Here is a 22198-nt window from a genome sequence, read left to right on the forward strand (position 1 = left end):
GAGATGGTGCAGACATGGAACGCGAGAGGGTGCAGACATGGAACGCGAGAGGGTGCAGACATGGAACGCGAGAGGGTGCAGACATGGAACGCGAGAGGGTGCAGACATGGAACGCGAGAGGGTGCAGACATGGAACGCAAGAGGGTGCAGACATGGAACGCGAGAGGGTGCAGACATGGTGGATGAGAGGGTGCAGATGTGGTACGTAAGAGGTTGCAGACACGGTGAGTGATGGGGTGCAGACACGGTGAGTGATGGGGTGCAGACACGGTGGGTGATGGGGTGCAGACACGGTGGGTGAGGGGGTGCAGACACGGTGGGTGAGGGGGTGCAGACACGGTGGGTGAGGGGGTGCAGACACGGTGGGTGAGGGGGTGCAGACACGGTGGGTGAGGGGGTGCAGACACGGTGGGTGAGGGGGTGCAGACACGGTGGGTGAGAGGGTGCAGACACGGGGGGTAAGAGGGTGCAGACATGGTACGTGAGAAGGTACAGACATGGTGGGTGAGAGGGTGCAGACATGGCAGGTAAGATGGTGCAGACACGGTACGTGAGAAGGTACAGACATGGCAGGTGAGAGGGTGCAGACATGGCAGGTAAGATGGTGCAGACATGGCGGGTGAGAGGGTGCAGACATGGCGGGTGAGAGGATGCAGACATGGCGGGTTAGAGGATGCAGACATGGCGGGTTAGAGGATGCAGACATGGCGGGTTAGAGGATGCAGACATGGCGGGTTAGAGGATGCAGACATGGCGGGTTAGAGGATGCAGACATGGCGGGTTAGAGGATGCAGACATGGCGGGTTAGAGGATGCAGACATGGCGGGTTAGAGGATGCAGACATGGCGGGTTAGAGGATGCAGACATGGCGGGTTAGAGGATGCAGACATGGCGGGTTAGAGGATGCAGACATGGCGGGTGAGAGGGTGCAGACATGGCGGGTGAGAGGGTGCAGACATGGCGGGTGAGAGGGTGCAGACATGGTACGTGAGAGGGTGCAGACATGGTACGTGAGAGGGTGCAGACATGGTACGTGAGAGGGTGCAGACATGGTACGTGAGAGGGTGCAGACATGGTACGTGAGAGGGTGCAGACATGGTACGTGAGAGGGTGCAGACATGGTACGTGAGAGGGTGCAGACATGGTACGTGAGAGGGTGCAGACATGGTACGTGAGAGGGTGCAGACATGGTACGTGAGAGGGAGCAGACATGGCGGGTGAGAGGGAGCAGACATGGCGGGTGAGAGGGAGCAGACATGGCGGGTGAGAGGGAGCAGACATGGCGGGTGAGAGGGAGCAGACATGGCGGGTGAGAGGGAGCAGACATGGCGGGTGAGAGGGAGCAGACATGGCGGGTGAGAGGGAGCAGACATGGCGGGTGAGAGGGAGCAGACATGGCGGGTGAGAGGGAGCAGACATGGCGGGTGAGAGGGAGCAGACATGGCGGGTGAGAGGGAGCAGACATGGCGGGTGAGAGGGAGCAGACATGGCGGGTGAGAGGGAGCAGACATGGCGGGTGAGAGGTTGCAGACGTGGTACGTAAGAGGTTGCAGACGTGGTACGTAAGAGGTTGCAGACGTGGTACGTAAGAGGTTGCAGACGTGGTACGTAAGAGGTTGCAGACGTGGTACGTAAGAGGTTGCAGACGTGGTACGTAAGAGGTTGCAGACGTGGTACGTAAGAGGTTGCAGACGTGGTACGTAAGAGGTTGCAGACGTGGTACGTAAGAGGTTGCAGACGTGGTACGTAAGAGGTTGCAGACGTGGTACGTAAGAGGTTGCAGACGTGGTACGTAAGAGGTTGCAGACGTGGTACGTAAGAGGTTGCAGACGTGGTACGTAAGAGGTTGCAGATGTGGTACGTAAGAGGTTGCAGATATGGTGGGTGAGATGGTGCAGACATGGTACGTGAGGGGGTAAAAGGTTGCAGATATGGTGGGTGAGATGCTGCAGACATGGTGGATGGGAGGGTGCAGACACGGTACGCGAGAGGGTGCAGACACGGTACGCGAGAGGGTGCAGGCACGGTACACGAGGGGGTGCAGGCACGGTACGCGAGGGGGTGCAGGCACGGTACGCGAGGGGGTGCAGGCACGGTACGCGAGGGGGTGCAGGCACGGTACGCGAGGGGGTGCAGGCACGGTACGCGAGGGGGTGCAGACGTGGTACGCGAGGGGGTGCAGACGTGGTACGCGAGGGGGTGCAGACGTGGTACGCGAGGGGGTGCAGACGTGGTACGCGAGGGGGTGCAGACGTGGTACGCGAGGGGGTGCAGACGTGGTACGCGAGGGGGTGCAGACGTGGTACGCGAGGGGGTGCAGACGTGGTACGCGAGAGGGTGCAGACGTGGTACGCGAGAGGGTGCAGACGTGGTACGCGAGAGGGTGCAGACGTGGTACGCGAGAGGGTGCAGACGTGGTACGCGAGAGGGTGCAGACGTGGTACGCGAGAGGGTGCAGACGTGGTACGCGAGAGGGTGCAGACGTGGTACGCGAGAGGGTGCAGACGTGGTACGCGAGAGGGTGCAGACGTGGTACGCGAGAGGGTGCAGACGTGGTACGCGAGAGGGTGCAGACGTGGTACGCGAGAGGGTGAGAGGCTGCAGACATGGTGGATGGGAGGGTGCAGACACGGTACGTGAGAGGGTGAGACATGGCGGGTGAGATGGTGCAGACATGGAACGCGAGAGGGTGCAGACATGGAACGCGAGAGGGTGCAGACATGGAACGCAAGAGGGTGCAGACATGGAACGCAAGAGGGTGCAGACATGGAACGCGAGAGGGTGCAGACATGGTGGATGAGAGGGTGCAGATGTGGTACGCAAGAGGGTGCAGACATGGAACGCGAGAGGGTCCAGACACGGTGGGTAAGAGGGTGCAGACATGGTACGTGAGAAGGTACAGACATGGTGGGTGAGAGGGTGCAGACATGGCAGGTAAGATGGTGCAGCCATGGCGGGTGAGAGGGTGCAGACATGGCGGGTGAGAGGGTGCAGACATGGCGGGTGAGAGGGTGCAGACATGGCGGGTTAGAGGGTGCAGACATGGCGGGTTAGAGGGTGCAGACATGGCGGGTGAGAGGGTGCAGACATGGCGGGTGAGAGGATGCAGACATGGTACGTGAGAGGATGCAGACATGGTACGTGAGAGGGTGCTTGTACGCTGAAGAGAGAAGCCGATTAGCTGCCCGGGTCAGAATCCCCTCCCCTCTCCACTGTACACACAGAAGAGACCCACCGCATGGAGATGCCCACGGCACGCTGTGACTGGCCGGGCAATCATCTGGGACCTGTGACGTGTCCCAGATGATTGCAGAGAGGGAGAGGTGAACTTACTTCCGGCGCATGCGCACTGAAGAAACATTCCGCTGGTGCCGTTTCTTCAGGAGTCGTACCTCCAGCACCACGAACTCGGAAGTAACTCCAGTGGAAGATGTCCACTCTGTATTTGGAGGGCCGATGCCATTCCAGGGCATCGTTCCAAGGTAAGTATTTCATAATGTGCTAGTATGTGATGCATACTAACGCATTATGCTTTTGTCTTGCAGGTTTTTTTTTTCCAAGGTTTACAACCTCTTTATCATCCACCTGGTAAAATCGTATAAAAGTGTGCACCAACAACCAGGTTGCAGATTTTCAGACCAGTACCAATGAAGTTTGATGAGAAATATCCCAGTAGGAGCCTACACCCCTGGTAGAATGAGCAATTACTTGAAAAGCGGAGTTCTGCCGAAAAACAAAAATTAAGTCAGCATCTACAAAAAAGTGTAGCTGCTGACTTAATAATCAGACACTCACCTGTCCCACGGTCCAGCGATGCGGGCGTACGAAGCCCCGCTCCTCTCCTCCCCCCCCTCTCCACTGCACCGGAATTCTTACTGTGGGCGCCCAGCTGTGGCTTCACAGCTGGGCACGATCTTCGCATGCATGAGCTGCACTGCGCTCTGTGAATGGTTGGCCAATCTTCTGGGACATGTCACAGGTCCCAGAAGATTGGAGGGAGGGAAGGGGGGGTGAACTTCCTTTTGGCGCCGTGGAGCCCCGGGAGGAAGTGGCAGCTGGATGCCTCTAAAAGAGGGTATCCACCCCCCCCCCCCCCCCCCAAAAATGACATGCCAAATGTGGCATGTCGGGGGGGTCACCTGCACTTAAAGCGAAAGTTCAATTTTCCCACAGAACAGTTACCAGGTGCGCACATGCACAATTCCTGTTGGCGCCAGACAGGCTACTTAAAGGATGTGCTGACTGATCTTCAGCTGTTTCCTTTGTCCTACCTTCATCCTGTATAATTCCCTTGTTGCTGACCCAGCTTGCTCCTTACCTGATCTTGGATTCTGCTTCTGACCTGTCGTTTGTTCTTGACCCGGCTCCATTCCCGACTTTGACTTCGCTCATGATTTGGTACTTTGTTGCCCCACCTGCTGATGACCCTGGCTCTCCTGTGACCAAGCTTCTGTCTCTGATCCTGGCTTTCTGCCCTGTTCAAGTGCCTGCCTGGCTGTCTGCTGTACCAGCTCTGTGCACTGCTGATTTGTTCTTGTCTCTAGTCTGCTGAGAGCTCTGACAAGCCACACGCCCTGAACCAGCAGCGCAAGCAGAGTGCCCCTTTAACCTGGGCTAGACTTCTGAACATTGCTGCTGTTCCTGAGCCATTGGTTTTCCAGTCTCCTTGGGCCTGCATCTTCTGCTGCAAGTTCTCCCATCAACATCTGCTGGCACTCACGTTCCTTCTGTCCTTCGGGAACCCTCTGTTCCACTTCAAATGGGGCCAGGGCTGGAGATACAATAGAGGCAGGCCTTGTCATTCTAGTCTCCTATCAGATACGTGACAGAGCCACATCTAAAGTGTGTAGAGCCCTGTCCCCTGGAGAATAAAACCTATGGAAAAAAAAGTCAGAACAATATCCTGGTTGAGATGGAACAAAAAGAGGACTATGAACCACCTTTCTCATGGTGTAGTATCAGAAACAGCTCCTTGCAAGAAGTCCCCAGTTCAGATACCCTTCGTGCCCAGGTAATGGCACCCAGGAACGTCACCTTCGTTGTCAGAACAATCAAGGGATGATCCCAAATAGGCTCAAATGGAGGTCTCCATAGAACAGAACTAAATTGAGATCCCACAGGGTCGCATGTAATCTGACCGGAGGAACATGTGAAACAGTTTGCATGAAGGAACGCACCAAAGAATGAGAGGCAATCGAACTGTCAAGGCCGAAATCTGACCTTTAATGCCGTACTAGGGGTTATGTCTAGGATCTTCTTGACCTCACAGGTGTATTTGTGAACCCTCCCCCAGTGTTCCCACCTCTCCATATAAGAGACATATGGCCTGCTGACTCCACAATGATGGAACTTGTACTAAAGTCTAAGAATCCCAGCCAGCTGATAGGACACTGTGCAATAGCAGCAGTGCACTGGTTACCTCAGGAGATGACCCCAGATGCCCATGCCACCCCCAACAGGTGTGCTATTATGAAGTTTATAATGGTATGATCCATCTTTGTCCCTGGAGTAACCACCTGAGGTGTGACCGCTGTCTGCTGTGCATGTTGTTGTGCCTTTTGCAGTGCACTGCCTCTGATGCTAATTGGCTTCCACAAAGTGGCAATATGGCCACTGCCATGAAGCTCTGTCCCTTATGGCATCAGAGTTGTGTGCCACGTCCAGTGTGATAGGTGGAGTGCACATACTTTGGCCATCCTGTCTACTGAATAACGTAACAAGCTCTCTCTTGTAGCGTGGCGAGACAAATACAGCCAGAGTGGAAGGTGGCGTGTACCTGTCACTACCATCAAAAACAGTAAGTTCCATCCAAGAGTATAGTAATCCACACAGCCCCTGTAGATTCCCTCACTATTATACAGTAGAAGTAAACAAATGAGGGAGACCATGCAAATCACATTGAGCAGCGCCTAACATCCATCCCAAGGGTGGAGAGGGAGAAGGAGCATTTCTCTGCAGAAGTACCTGCAGGCTACCAGGGACACTTACAGCTCCCACCTCAGGACACTTTCAACAGGGGTCCAGTCTTCACCTATCATGGTGGGTCATGCCTCGGAAGGCCATCAGGGACTCGACCCCCTGTGCTGATATCCACTGCCCTAGACCTGTATAGCGCACTTCAGGAAAATGCCTCTGCAATTTCTATTACCCTCTAACATCCCCATCCTAATATTGTGCAAGCAGTACAGTCCAAATAATTCTACACTATCTCTCCACAGAGAAACCTGCATAGATCACATGACCACGTAAATGAGGATGGAGGAGGACCGAAGTCACATGACTGAGAGGATACTAAACCTCACCCTGGAGATCATCTACCTGCTGACCGGAGAGGTGAGGAGGATTCTGGGAGGTCACATGACATCACTCTGATCTCTATTAAAAAAACAGGTCTGACGGGAGAGGTGGGGAGCATTCTAGGAGGTCACATGACATCACTCTTATCTCTATTAATAAAACACAGACCTGACCAGAGAGGTGAGGAGGATTCTGGGATTCTAACATGATATTTCTATTGGTTTTCCAATACAGAGATTTCCTCCTCCTAAGTCAGGAGATCATATGACCATCACAGTGCCCCCATGTGACTCCCTAAAACCTGAGAGAAACAACATGGAGAAGATTCTAGAAGTCACCAAGAAGATGATGGAGCTTCTGACAGGAGAGGTGAGCGGTGCCGGGAATTCTGGGACATTATCCAGTAACAGACAAGGGATGTGTCTGGATGGTGACTGTATCATTGTGTGTGTCAGGTTCCTATAAGGTGTCAGGATGTCACTGTCTATTTCTCCATGGAGGAGTGGGAGTATTTAGAAGGACACAAGGATCTCTACAAGGACGTCATGATGGACAATCAGCCGCCCCTCACATCACCGGGTAAGAGGAGACTTTATTGTAAAGGAGAGAGAAGTACGGAGGCTCCACCTAGATCCCCCATTATCTGATAAACACATAGAAACATGTATTCAGTCAGTGTGTGTGTGTTTCCTACAGATGGATCCAGAAATGGGAACCAACCGGAGAGATGTCCCCATCCTCTGTATTCCCGGGATTCCACACAGGAAGATCACACCATCCCTCACCATCATCAGGTAGGTGGAGTTCATAGTCTGGAACATAAAGTGATTGAACAATTAGTGTGGGTCCTGTTGTTTATTTGAAGCCATATGTCTCATAGACAGAGAGGGGTGGATGGGTCCCAGATACTCCCATCAGGTAGAGAGGAACCCAGACATAGCCCCTTCCTGTACATTGTCCCTGTGGGTCAATGTGTTCCTAGCGGCTCTGACGTTCTTCCTCTATGGTTTGCTTCTGCTACTTCCGAGGCACCTTCCTCCAGTTCCTATGCGACTAAGGAGGATTTTCCCTCTGCTATGCGTACGTTACAACAAAAGCTATCTAGGGCACTCTCTAATTTGGGCCAGTTTGGTCACAAATGGAGGCGTTCCCCTTCTCCTCCTTCATCATTGTTAATGGAGGCAGAACTTGTAGAGGGTGATGCAAAAGCATATGGCTTTAAACCTGAAGATGGGGAGGTAGAAGACTCCTCTTCCAAGGATTCTGCATCAGAGGAACACCAGGGTCAGAGTTTAACTTGGACAGAGAAAGGCTTCACGCAAATTCTTGCAGAAGTGATGCTTACTGATTTGAAGTTGCTGCTTCCCAAGTCCTCTTCTCAAAATATTCTGCCCCATGGATCATGGTGGCCGCCACAAGATCCTCAGTTATTCTGTCTTCAAAGATGTTCTGTATGCAGACTGGGCTCACCCCAACAAGGTGTTCACCCGACCAAAGGGGTTAGCTCATCAATTCTCCAAGGAGGATACATTCACTAAGAAGTGAGTATGCCTTTAGTGGATGGGGGAAACAAGAACCTCACGTACCCGAAGGCTAATTGCTTGGTACTTAAAATTATACTAAACACGCACTGTTTCATTTACATTGTCCTTTCTATTTCTGTATGTTGATGATGGCACTGTAATTATAAAAAAATAAATAAAAAAACAGCATCTAAGTACCTTTTTCCTAATTGATATACAGCTGTCACATGACCCAGCTCTCTCCCAGCCTGTCTGCAGGAAAACATAAGCAGGAGGAGCTTCTAGTTCTCTGCTGTTGGTCACATGTTCAAAATTAAAAAAACAGCCTTTTGGAATACAGAGTAAAAATAAATAATATCAATAAACTGTTTTTAAATGTCATACAAATATATATTTGAAATCAAATCGTTATTATTTTTGGCAATAACATGGTGTGGGCGGATTTCTGTCAGTCACAGGCCATGTCCCGCCCCTCCAGTCTGTGTCTTAGAATAAGAGGAAGGCGAAGCCTCCATCAATCTACATGTAATATCCCACCCCCATTGTGTTTAGCTGGTTAGTGGGTATGGAGGAGGAGGGAGGGGGCTGTCATTTACCACTGTGTATACGCCCACATGTGTGACTCCATAGTCACATGGGCTGCTCAGAAGTGATAGGGAGGAAATGCTCAACATAGAAACACACTAGAAACTGAGCATGTGCAGAGTTGCCAACATTGCTCTACAAAATCCCTAACGGAATTGGGGACTTCTACAGAAGGGGGAGATAGAGAGCAACATGATCAACCCATGATGTGGGTTTAGTTACACTTTAACCACTTCCCTCCTTACCAATAGCAGAATTATGGCCAGGAAGTGGTTCAGTTACCCTGATTGGGCGTCATATGATGTCCAGCAAGATAAGCCACGATCGGGCGCCTATGGGGACACGCAGCACAGCGATCGGTGGTGTGGTGTCTCACTCTGACACACCGCTTCTCCAATCATGGTAAAGAGCCTCTGACTTTACCACATGATCAGCTGTGACCAATCACAGCGTGAACCAGGAAGTGCCAGTAATCGGCTTTCCTCAGTTTGCACTGACAGGGAGAGATGATCAGCGGATCTCCTGTCAGAGGGGGGTTGTGCACAGATAATCAGCACATTGATTATCAGCGAAGCCCCCATCAGAGGTGCCCACCACAATCCCAATGAGTTCCCACCCAAATCGCCAATCAGTGCCCACCAGTAACGCCTGTCATTGCCCTTCACAGATGCCAATCAGTGCCCTTCACAGATGCCAATCAGTGCCCTTCACAGATGCCAATCAGTGCCCATCAGTAATGCCTGTCAGAACCTTCTCATCAGTGCTGCCTATCGATGCCATCTATCAGTGCCCATCAGTGCTGCCTATCAGTGTCCATCAATGCTAAATATCAGTGTAGCCTTTTGGTGCCCATCAGCGCTGCATATCAGTGCCCATCAATTCTACATATTAGTGCCTCCTCATTAGTACCCATCAGTGCGAATTAGTGAAGCCTCATCAGTGCCTGTTATAAAAGAAACAAAGAAAAACTTTTTTTTTTTTCAAAAATGTTGGTCTTTTCCGTTTGTTTTGCAAAAAATAAAAAATCCCAGTGGTGATCAAATACCACCAAAAGAAAAATCTCTATTTGTGGGGAAAAAAATGATAAAAATTTTGTTTGGGTACAGTGTTGTATGACCTCGCAATTGTCTTTCAAATTGCGACAGCGCTGAAAGCTGTCCTGGGCAGGAAGGGGTGAAAATGCCCGGTATTGAGGTGGTTAAGGATACTGCTGACAAATGTCTGGAGATCCATCCAAGAAATGTATTTTTTGGGACTGTTGTCTGTACCCATACGCAGGATTTGCTGGCTAAATTGCTGGTCTGCAGAGTTATCCTGCAGGTTTCTAGTGAGTTTTCCTTCTCATGGGAAATATTTTATTGGGACCTGACTTGGATAAGTATATCCACAAGATATTGGAAGGCAAGTGCTCTGTTTTACCTATTAATAAAGAAAAGTAAGCACTCTTATTCCTCCACAAGACATTCCTTCCACCACTTTCAAGACTCAAGTAGACTTAAGTAGAAACTGGTTCCATAAGAAGTCCTGGTCCCTCATATCAGCAGTCCACATCCTCCTCTCAATGAAAGACTTCCCCCACTCATGTGGGTGGGGGAACGTTTGCAAGCCTTTGAAGATATTTGGCAGGGGGAGATAGTAGACGAGTGGGATTGCTGTACACGGGCTCACGGCTACAAGCTGGAATTTCAGCACTTCCCCATTCATGCTTCATGCTTTTAAATGTGTTTTTCTTTTTTTTTAATCCACAATAAAGATTGACTTCTTTACAAGCTCTCGGTCATCTTTTTGTTCTGGTCCCAGGCTAACAGAAGTTCTGCGGGTTTAATTCAAACCTCTTTATGTTTTGAAATCTGAGCGGAGATGTTTGACCCATTCTGGACCTCATACTTCTCAACAGGTTTCTCTGATGGTGGAAGTTCTGGGTGGAATCGGATCGTTCGTTGGCCTTCCCAGCCAGGGGGTTGCCTGGCATGGGTGGATATAAAGAAGTTCTGCGGGTTTAATTCAAACCTCTTTATGTTTTGAAATCTGAGCGGAGATGTTCGACCCATTCTGGACCTCATACTTCTCAACAGGTTTCTCTGATGGTGGAAGTTCTGGGTGGAATCGGATTGTTCGTTGGCCTTCCCAGCCAGGGGGTTCCCTGGCATGGGTGGATATAAAGAAGTTCTGTGGGTTTAATTCAAACTTCTTTATGTTTTGAAATCTGAGCGATGTTCGACCCATTCTGGACCTCATACTTCTCAACAGGTTTCTCTGATGGTGGAAGTTCTGGGTGGAATCGGATCGTTCGTTGGCCTTCCCAGCCAGGGGGTTTCCTGGCATGGGTGGATATAAAGGATTCCTATCTTTTATACAAAGGGACATAGGGTACCTTCATGATCTTTCCTCTTCACTGGAGTTTTTTATAGTTTGTGGTTGAAGAGAATAATTTTCAATTTGTGGCCGTGGGACTTGGCCGGTTTATGGCCCCAGAGTGTTCACCAAGGTTCTATCTCCAATTCAGTGCGTATTGCGGACCCAGGGGATACCTATTCTAGGGTACCTGGATGATTGCTTTTAAGGGAGAAATCTGCTCCTCTTCTGGAGCACAATGAGTCTCACACAATACGCACTCTGGAGAGGTTTGGCTGGGTTGTCATTCTCCAAAAAATGTACATTGCTGCCAGCCCATTGTTTGAAATATCTTGGTCTGCTCCTGAATACTGCCCAAGTGAGAGGGACTCTCCCTCCAGGAAAAAAATGCCTTGCTTAGAGAAATCGGGTGAATTCTCTTAAGATGCTGAGAAATCCCTCATTTGGCCTTTGTATGAGGGTCTTGGAAAAATGGTGGCCTCGTTCGAGGTGGCTCCCTTTGCTCAGTTCATTCATTCCTTTTGTGGCTGCTGGAGACGGGACAATGCTGATGATGGATGCCAGCTTAATGGGATGTTGTCCATCAATATTCTGGAACTCCAAGTGATTCGACTTGCTTTCCTGCACAGCTACATGGCCTCCCTGTAAGGGGGTTCACTCTGACAACGCCCAGGCAGTGACCTACATAAATCATTAAGAAGGCACAAAAGGCTGGGAGCCCAGGAACAGGTGGATCTCATGCTGTCCTGAGCAGAGTTTCATGTTCCTGATCTATCTGTGGTTCACTTTCCAGGACTGCAAAATTGTCTGGTGGACTTCTCCAGCCATTAGCAGTTGTCTCTAGGGGAGTGGACTCTTCAATTGGAAGCATTCAAGGAGGTCTGTCATTGGTGGGACACACCATATGTGGACCTTCTGGCTTCCAGGTCCAATGCAAAACTGGATGCCTTTGAAGACCTAGGATCCCCAGGTGTTTATGATAGATGTTCTGGGGACACTGTGGGACCAGTTGTCCAACCACTACAGCTTCTTCCATGTCTGCTTCGAAGACTTTGGGTGGAATGAATTCCCGTAATTCTGCTTGGCCCAGAAGAAGTGGTATTTTGACATCGTGAACATGTCAATGGACAGGCCTTGGGTCTTTCCAGACTGCCCTGATATGGTGAGGCTAGATTTCATCCTTGCAACTATATTATGGGTCGTAGCTTAGCTTTTCTCCAGACAGGAGTTGATATATACAGCTGGCCTTGAAATCAATCAGTGGTGGATTTCCACCTTGGCAGCCTCTTTTTCAGAAACCGCTTGATTAGCATTCCTTATTACTTGCCTTTGCACAAGGTGTTCTGTATATTGCCCATCCAATCAGACCACCCTTGTCCACGTAGGATCTCAATTCGATTTTTTCTGTTTTACAAACTCCTCCATTTGAGACTATTTAAGACCTTCCTTTGGTTCTTTTGACCTGGAAGGTGGTGTTTTTGGTTGCCATTACTTTAGGTCATAGGGTTTCAGAACTGGTGGCCCTTTCCTGTAAGAAGCTATTTCCGGTATTCCACCTTGAAAAAGTGTTACTTTGACCTAAGCTTTCTTTCCAAAGGCGATGCGGTTTACAATCCCGGCTAGGACATTGGCTTGCCTTCTTTTTTACCTAAACCCCTGCTGCCTGGGAAACGAGGCTTTCCACACTTTGGATGTGGTTCATGCTAACAGACGTTACCTGAAGCTGACTGATGCAATTCGGCATTTGAAGTCTGTCTCTGTTCTTCCAGAGGGACCAAAGTAGGGTCATGCAGCTTCCAAATGTACTTGTTCTTGTTGGATTCTTAAGCTTACGGTAAGAAAGGAAAGGTTCCACCATTCTCGGAGAGGGCTCATTTTACCAGGAGTGTAGATTCTTCCTGGGCTATTCATCATTAACCACTTCATCCCCGGAAGGTTTTTCCCCCTTCCCGACCAGGCCATTTTTTGTGATACTGCACTGCGTTGCTTTAACTGGCAATTGTGCGGTCGTGTGACGCTTTACCCAAATAAAATTGTCCTTTTTTTTCCCAAAAATAGAACTTTCTTTTGGTGTTATTTGATCACCTCTGTGATTTTTTTTTTTTGATTTTTTTTGCGCTATAAACAAGAAAAACAACGATTTTGAAAAAAAAATGTTTTCTGCTATAAAACATATTGATTAAAATAATGTAAAAAGTCTAATTTCTTCATCAGTTTAGGCCAATTTGTATTCGGCTATATATTTTTGATAACAAAAATCACAAAAAGCGTATATTGATTGGTCTGTGCAAAAGTTATAGCGTCTACAAACTATGGGAAAAATTTATAGACTTTAAAAAAAACAAAACATATATTGCTTTTACTAGTAATGGCGGCAATCTGCGACTTTTAGCGGGACTGTGACTGTGACGGACAAATCTGACACTAAATGACACTTTTTGGGGACCAGTGACACCAAAACAGTGATCAATGCTAAAAAAAAAAAAAAAAAGCACAGTCACCCTATAAATGATACTGGCAGAGAAGGGAGTTAACATCATGGGCAATCAAAGGGTTAGCTGTGTTCCCTGGGCGTGCTTTCTTACTGTGTGGGGGATGGACGGACTCAAGGAAGAGAGAGATCTGTGTTCCTGATTAGCAGGAATCGCAGATCTTTCTTCCTGTCTGACAGAACGACGGTTTGCCTTGTTTACATAGGCAGACTGCCATTTTGTCATTCCCCGAACGATCACGGGTGGCTGTCGGCCATTGCGGCTCCAGACCCGCTGATTGCCTCTCGCTGTGTCCAATCACAGCGGGAGCGTGGCTCTGGCAGTACGCACCCCAGAGCCAACCACTAGAATTTGTGCTTAATCCTTTAAAGTCCACATTTTTCAATGAGTTAGCGTGACTCAAAATGTGCTCTACCAAACGGTGGAGCAGAACGTTAAAGGGTTAAGGGCCACCCTGCCGCAGTAAATGTACGTGGGGCGGTCCTTAAGTGGTTAAGCTTCAGTAGCTCAAGTTTGCAAAGCCACCACCTGGTCTTCAGTTGCCATTTTTGCGAGGATGCCACCTTTGGTTACACTGTTTTGCGGGATGCTGCTTGAGATCCTTTCCTTCTTCTGGTTCTCCCAACCCCTGTTTGTGGTCTACACATTGATACAAAGCCCGTGTCAATTTCATCGATTAAAAATATTTTTGGCATAATTTTCGCCAGCGGCATGTTTCCAGTGACAAAAACTAAACAAAAATTACTCAGAATTTTCATTGACAAAAACTATGACGAAAATCAATTCCAATCTTCGTCAACAAATGACAACGGGACGAAAACGTGAAGGAGGGATGTTTATCCATGTTAACTTTTTTTTTTACCTGCTCATAGTAAGCTCTCTTCTCATTCCTCCTCCACCAAACAAGGTCTTCACCTTGCTTAGTGAGTCTGCATGGGTGTGCTTAATTGACAATGTTTGTTTTCTGCCATTCTGTTGGTTTAGGGTGAAGATCTGATGAACATGAAAGTTGAGGAAGAAGTAGAAGAGACGTTTGTGAGGGATGATCAGCAATATACGGAGGAGGCTGGAATGATGAGGACATTCAAAGAGGAGGACACTCCTACAGAGATCAGCACAGGTGAGCCAGAATATATTCTTCTGTTCTCTCTGCTCTGTTACTGCACACTGATTGGTCCAGAGTAGGGCGGGAGATGAGTGACATCATAGGTTGTGTGGCAGAGCGTTGCCCTGCCAGGGTCTAGAAGGAGGTTGTGGTCCAGAATTCTCAACCGGACGGGTTGAGGGGCTCCAGGGAGCTTGTAACAATTGGCCTTTCAATTTCCTCAGTGTTTTGAAAAGTCCGCTTTGGGACCTAGAGCTCAGGGATTTCTGAGAGATCTGGGAGGGAAGAAATCCCTAGTCCTAGGTCCTGATTTTGAGAACAGCCAGCATACTAAATAGCCAGGTGTGTGCTGGGCTTTTAGTAACAACCTGACCATGGTTCTGGGCTCCACCCCGGTAGATAGGAGTCAGGAGGGCTCCACGTGGGAGCCAGTGCAGCAAGAGGCTGCTAGCTGTGTGCACCAAGGTGGTCGGTGAAACAGTCTGTATGAGACAGACAAGGGCCTGGAGTGTAAGGCCAGAGCTGCAGTGCTGCAGGCGAGAGCCAACTAGGCTGAATGTCATTTTGTTGATGGAAAATGCTGAAAACCCCTGCGAGAGAAACCTATGTTTGGGGAACTTGCTTTTAATAAAAATGGGCAAACAAAGCCCTTAAAAGAAGAACCAGCGAGTCGCGATGTCCTTAAAGCTCTACATTTGACACTAGTCCTTTTACAGTTGATAATAGTCACCTCCTTGTACAGATACCCATCCTGAACATTAGATCTTTTTTTCTATCAGATAAACCCCCTTTTCTGTGTTGCAGACACAATTTATTTATTCGGACATGATTTATGTATAGTGATGAACTAAATGTAACTGGGTCTGGTTAGGGGTGGATTAAGCACACTTTACTGAATTTCAGATCCTGAAACCAAATGTCATTGGGAGTTCAATCTTAGAAATCAGTAAAGGTAATTTTCTATGCTAGTAGGTAAGGGATTGCTGATATACATCTTAATTTTGAAGAGGGATATCTTTGTTTTCGGCTAGCTGCCATAACCCCTGGTATCCTCTTCTTCGGCGGGCAGTCCGGTTTCCGATAATAGTGGTCTCTGCGGCGGTTTCCCCGCAAGATCACTTTTATCTGTGGCGGGAGAGGGGCCCCTCTGCCGCTTACCGGAGCCATTGGTAGCGGCGGAGGCGATCGGATGCTTGTCCTTCCTGGGTATGGAGCTGAGTGAGGGGAAGATGCCCCCCCCACCCGTCTCCATACCATTGCAGGGCGAAAGTGACGTCAAAACGTCACTTCCACCCATAGCTCTTAAAGGGCCATTTTTTTTATTTATTTTTTTCAAATTACAACTTTTTTTATTAAATTCTTTTTTTTTTGTGTAAATATGAGATCTGAGGTCTTTTTGACCCCAGATCTCATATTTGAGTGGTCTTGTAGAGCTGCACGATTCTGGCTAAAATGAGAATCACAATTTTTTTGCTTAGAAGATAGATCACGATTCTCTCACAATTGTCGCGGCATAACATCATCTTTCACATTAAAACCAAAAAAATTGTGCTAACTTTACTGTTTCTTTTTTTATTTATTGAAGTGTGTTTTTTCCCAAAAAATTGCATTTGAAAGACCGCTGGGCAAATACAGTGCGACAAAATATTGCAGCAATTGCCATTTTAATCCCTAGGGTCTCTGCTATAATTATAACTATATATATATATATATATATATATATATATATACATACATACATACATACACACATACACACACACACACACACACACACACACACACACACACACACACACACACACACACACGCGCGCGCGCACACATACATTATATATATATATATATATATATATATATGTATGTGTGCGCGCGCGCGTGTGTGTGTGTGTGTGTATATATATATATATATATATATATATATATATATATATATACAGGGCTTGACAAATTTGCTTGGAATCTAGGAGCCAGCTAAAAAAGTTAGGAGCCAGGTTTTTTTTTTTTAACGGACAACAGCTTTATTTTCAATATAAAAATTAACCAATCTTTAATTTAACATAGAAAGACAACTAGAACCAAACATATATAGGCATTTAACTTGTGTAGGTAATGAATATATTCTGATGTGGCACCAAGTGTTTTATGCAATGTCATTTTTTTTCACTTGGCTTTTTGTGGCCATGAATATGCCTTGTACTTTTGCAATTAAAGTACCAATGGTCAACAGCCTTTGCAGGATCAAAATCCTTCACTGATGGTCCATTCATGTTGGTCATCAACAAATCACCTAAACTTTCTTGCTGCATTACAGATCTGAACTTATTTTTTACAAAGTTCATCAAGCTGAATCCTCTCTCACAACATGCGGTTGAGACAGGCAAAACAAATACTATAGACAACAAGTTTCCCAAAACTGGAAACCTGTCTGTGTTGGAGAGTGCCAAATCCAGAAGTTCACACAGTTTCTTTCCTTTTCCAAGAACTTTAAATTCATACCACTCATTGTGGATTGCATGCATGCATTTATCATGCATTTCAGGCATTGAAAGTTGTTTCTGGAAATGCTGAGCCAATATTGTGATGTCATCAACACCATAGTCCTGTAGTGATTTTCCCGATGGCCAGGCAAAGGTATCAAACACTGCAGTGGAGCGTTCAATATTCCTTTGAATCAGAAATCGCTCTTCTAGGTATTTTGCACCATACTGAATCAATTTGTCCTTTTCATTTTGGATCAAAGAAGTTACAGTATTGCTGAGTCCGTGCAACTGTACATCTTGATACTGTCCTTTGAGTGATGTTCCAGTTAAAAATCTCTCCTCATATTTTTTTGGCACATCTTTGAGTGCTTTTAAAGAAGAAATTGTGTTTTTCACATGCAACTCAATTGTGCTTAAGAAAAGCTCTTCCCTTTGAAATAAAAGGGAGAGGTTCTTAATAATTTCTAGATAGTCAAGCAGAAAATGGAGCATGTGAACAAATTTAAAATCAGTTAGTTTTTTCAACAAACCATGTGCAACTGCAGAAGCACTGTCTTTTTCTGCAGCAACACCTTCAAGGTGGACCGTCACACATTTCCAATCTTTGACAAGTGCAGAGAGAGCACTGACTTTGCTTGACACCCATCTTACATTATGCAAGTATTGAAATTTCTGGATTTTTTCATGAAAACTTTCAGCTACCTGCTTTAGCTGTCGCATTCTCTTGGGTGAATGCTGGTAAAATTGGTACAGCTTCTTTAAAACCGAGTCAAGGTCATCAATACATTTTCCATCTTTTACAGAGCTTAATACACTTAAATTTAATCGGTGTGCAACACAGTGAATGCCAATTACATGGCTAAGATTTTGACGTACTTTTTGTACCAGTCCATTTTCAGCTCCAATCATGCTTGCAGCACCATCTGTACCAATTCCAATTAGCTGGTTTGAAAAAAGCCAATCTGAAAGACCATGTGTCTTCAGCTCTTTAGTGATGGTTTCTAAGTACCCATCTGCAGTTGCCATTTCAAGAGGTAAGACCGATAGAAATACTTCTTTGATCCTATTGTTCTTGATGTATCTGACATACAATATTAATTCTTCCACTCCTCCTTTGTCAGTTGATCCATCTAGCATCAAACTAACATATTTGGCCTCCTTTAGCTCGCAGATGAGTTCTTTCCGGATTACAGTTGCAATATGTGAAATGAATTCCTTGCATCTCTTGTCATTTGCATACTCCTCTCTCACAGCAACCCCTAGTTTCCCTGTCAGCTCTAACAAACCTTTAAAGTCTGTATATGGCTTGTTGTTTTTTGCAATATAATAGGCCACATTAAATAGAACTTTCATGTGGTTGAACATCCCTTGGTCCATTTTCTTAACGCATGCAGCCAATGGCGTAGCTTCTGGAGCCAACAGGGCGTGTTTGGCTTTTATGCATTTGTCATGCTGGAGTGACTTTCCATGTTTTTTGAAGGTCTCCAGTTTAAATGGTCCTGAAAACCCTTTCACAATCTTGGATGTGTGGTCAGCAATGCCAGGGAAGGAGGCACAAATCTCACATATAGCTATGCCTGTATTATGGTCAAATTTAAGCCATGTGAGTTCCTTGCACCAATCTTGTTTAAACTTCCTTCTTCCTTCATTTTGAGGGTGACTTGTTGAAGGGGACTTCTCTGCTGGTTGTTCTTCTCTTGTGCCACTTGATTCTGCAGTAACATGTTGCACTTCACTTTCTGAACAAGAAGTCTTTGCAAAGAAATTTGTCATCCGCAGTTGCTTGGCATCTTCTGGTGTCACAGCTTTTGCGGCACGTTTCATTTTTTCTGAATTCCCAAACAAAGATGGTTTTGTTAAATTCCCAAACAAAAAAGATTTAGTACACGTTATTACTTAAAGTGCAGGGCCACCCTGAAAAAAAAAATACATAAAAAATTAGAAAAAAAAAATACATAAAAAAAAATTAAAAAAATATATTTTTTTTAACTTACCAGAAATGCCTGTTGCTAGGCACATTGTCCTAATCTGCCTCTTCCTTCTCCGTGGAGATCTTCTATCTTCTCTCCTCCGTGCGGTGTCTTCTTCTGGGTAATGGGTTGCGCTGTGTTCTGGGAACTGTGTCCCAGAACACAGAGCGACCCATTCACAAAGCGCTGCGCAGTAGGAAATGGGCAGTGAAGCCGCAAGGCTCCACAGCCTGTTTCCCTTAGCCAAAATGGCGGCGCCGAGGGACGGGTCAGCCTCGAGCGGCCGACATCGCGGGTGCCCTGGACAGGTAAGTGTGCTTATTAAAAGTCACCAGCTACAGTTTTTGCAGCTGCTGACTTAAATTTTTTTTTTAAAACCGGCCCTCCTCTTTAATGGCATAGTCTCCAACATTTTAAATCTTAATATATATTTATTCTTTAAAAGCAAAGCACTCCTTCTCTTATGTAGCCCTGATCTGTATCTTTACAGATGCTATTGACATCTCAAGTGACACTAATACAGTGATCAGTGATAATATACACTGTCACTAATAATGACACTGGGTAGGAAGGGGTTAACACCAAGGGCAATCAAAGGGTTAACTATATTCTTAGTAGCGTGTGTTTACTATGTGGTGCTTTTAACCACTTGCCTACTGGGCACTTAAACCCCCCTCCTGCCCAGACCAATTTTCAGCTTTCGGTGCTCTCTTTGAATCTCATGAATTTTACATGGTAATACATGGCACTGATGACACGTGACACTAATGACAGATGGCACTGATACATGCCACTGATGACACGTGACACTAATGACAGATGGCACTGATGACACGTGACACTAATGACAGATGGTACTGATGACACGTGCCACTAATGACAGATGGCACTGATGACACGTGCCACTGATGACACGTGACACTGATAACACGTGACACTGACAGATGGCACTGATGACACGTGACACTAATGACAGATGGCACTGATGACACGTGACACTAATGACAGATGGCACTGATGACACGTGCCACTAATGACAGATGGCACTGATGACACGTGCCACTAATGACAGATGGCACTGATGACACGTGCCACTAATGACACGTGACACTGATAACACGTGACACTGACAGATGGCACTGATGACACGTGACACTAATGACAGATGGCACTGATGACACGTGACACTAATGACAGATGGCACTGATGACACGTGACACTAATGACAGATGCCACTGATGACACGTGACACTAATGACAGATGGCACTGATGACACGTGACACTGATGACACGTGACACTAATGACACGTGACACTGATAACACGTGACACTAATGACAGATGGCACTGATGACACGTGATACTGATAACAGATGGCAGGTGGCACTGGGGACAGATGGGCATGTGTGTTTCAGTGTGTTAGTGTCCACTCATGTTTCACTGACGCTGCAGCATGGAAGCTCTCACTCCTCACAAGCTGTCTCTGTGTGAGGAGGGAAAGACGGCGATGAGAGATGATCTCATACGTTTACATATGAGATCACCTCTTGTTGGACACACTGTTCGAGTGCTAAATGGCTGCTGTGATTGGCCATTTAGCATGATCTGTGATTGGCTGTATCCAAGGGACACGGCCAACACAGAACTTCCCCGATGCGTACCCATGTCGGCGTGCAGAGGGGAAGTAAACAGGAGGATGTCCAGGGACGCCTTCCCGGCAATTGTGTCCGCGCTGTAGACATCTTTCTTCTATAGCGCAGGCACGAAGTGGTTAACAAAAGAATGTGACTTTTATTTCCGCCATGTTCCCGCTTATTAACGTCATATCCCCGCTAAGGGTTAGATCAGGTCCGCCTGAAAAACTGACAGGTGAACCTGATCAGACAGCCCTTGTGAAAGGGGTCAAGCAGGGAGGATTACAAATAATATATTTTTTTTCCTTAATTAAAATAATTTTTTTTTTTTTACTTTTTACAAAAAAAAAAATTTAATATATATATATATATATATATATATATATATATATATATATATATATAATTAATAAATAAATTAAATTAATAATATAATATAATATAATAAGAAGCCATTTACCAGCCACCACACTCACCGTTGGGCAAAAGGCGCCAGATGACGCCCGCAATCACTTCCTTCTCTTCACTTCCAAGGAAATGGGCGGGCAGTGAAAAACAGGCAGGGAGCTTCACTCCATTAGGAATTAGCATTATTGGAATAGGGTGTAATTTCTACATCCACCACAAGATGGCGCCAGACTATCGAACGATTTTAGTAGGCCGCAAAGCCGCGGCCTCAATTACTGGCCGGCACGGCCTGATGGAATTTCGCGGCGGAGTTCGGGGTCCAAATGGAGACAGGATACCCCAGCAGCGTTGCCCCAGTCGCCAGGACACGAAATCTAGGCGCAAATGCGACCTGGCGACCGGGGTTTGTCGAGCCCTGTATATATATATATATATATATATAGTTTTGGGTTCCAAGTAATTTTCTAGCAAAAAATATTGATTTTAACTTAAGAAAGAAGTGTCATAAAAAGATTTTGACTTTAAGTGGTAAACTTCCTGCATTTTGGTTGAAAGCTTGGCAGACTGCCCAGATTGTTTGTTTACACAAGAAGTTCTATCCCTTTGATCTAAGACAGGGATATGCAATTTAGTGGACCTCCAGCTGTTGCAGAACTACAATTCCCATGAGGCATAGCAGGACTCTGACAGCCACAAGCATGACACCCAGAGGCAGAGGCGTGATGGGATTTGTAGTTTTGCAACAGCTGGAGGTCCACTAATTGCAGATCCCTGATCTAAGAAGTAAGCGTTAGTTACAATGTTTCAAGTTTTAAACTTGGCAGACTGCCCGGGATGCTTTCTTTTGACAGCTGAGTGAGCAGATAATCTCTCCACTTGTTTATATGAAAGAATAGCCTACTCTCAGCAGGAGAGATTGTCAGGGGGGGGTGAGTCGAGATAGCGATTTTTTTTAACAATTAATCCTGCAGCTCTATGGTCCTGTCATGCTTTTTTTTTCTATTACAAGGGATGTTTACATTCCTTGTAATAGGAATAAAAGTGACACTTTTTTTTTTTTTTTAAAGAACAGTGTAAAAATAAAAAAATAGAAGGTAAAATAAATAAGAAAAAATAAATAAAAATTTTTTTTAAGTGCACCCTATCCTGCCGAGCTCGCGTGCAGAAGCAAACGCATACGTGAATAGCGCCCGCATATGAAAACGGTGTTCAAACTACACATGTGAAGTATCGCTGCGATCGGTAGAGCGAGAGAAATAATTCTAGCCCTAGACCTCTTCTGTAACTCAAAACATGCAACCAGTAGAATTTTTTTTTTTTTTTTTAAACGTCGCCTATGGAGATTT

At 46.5% G+C, this 22198-nt stretch overlaps 2 protein-coding genes across 2 annotated transcripts in view; one reads left to right on the forward strand and one right to left on the reverse strand.

The window, feature by feature from the left end:
• LOC143986837 (uncharacterized) overlaps nt 1-22198 on the reverse strand; it is a 548778-nt gene that overhangs the window by 374487 nt on the left and 152093 nt on the right. The gene's annotated exons all lie outside the window — the stretch shown is intronic.
• Nucleotides 4913-10230, forward strand: LOC143989972 (uncharacterized). Its single transcript, XM_077490217.1, has 5 exons — nt 4913-5011; nt 6532-6666; nt 6753-6876; nt 6994-7091; nt 10159-10230. Exons 1-5 carry the CDS (start codon nt 4913-4915, stop codon nt 10228-10230), a joined length of 528 nt encoding a protein of 175 aa, XP_077346343.1.

This window comes from Lithobates pipiens, unplaced genomic scaffold (genome assembly GCF_037356315.1).
Source record: "Lithobates pipiens isolate NorthernLeopardFrog02 unplaced genomic scaffold, aLitPip1_a1.2 Scaffold_18, whole genome shotgun sequence".
NCBI lineage: Eukaryota > Metazoa > Chordata > Amphibia > Anura > Ranidae > Lithobates > Lithobates pipiens.

Bases quoted from the DNA above. Each gene is read 5' to 3' on its own strand.
- LOC143989972 (XM_077490217.1), top strand. From the start codon at position 4,913: ATGGAACAAAAAGAGGACTATGAACCACCTTTCTCATGGTGTAGTATC. The intron at 5,012-6,531 runs GTAATGGCACCC...TTTCCAATACAG, and splicing joins CAGATACCCTTCGTGCCCAG to AGATTTCCTCCTCCTAAGTC. The intron at 6,667-6,752 runs GTGAGCGGTGCC...TGTGTGTGTCAG, and splicing joins TGGAGCTTCTGACAGGAGAG to GTTCCTATAAGGTGTCAGGA.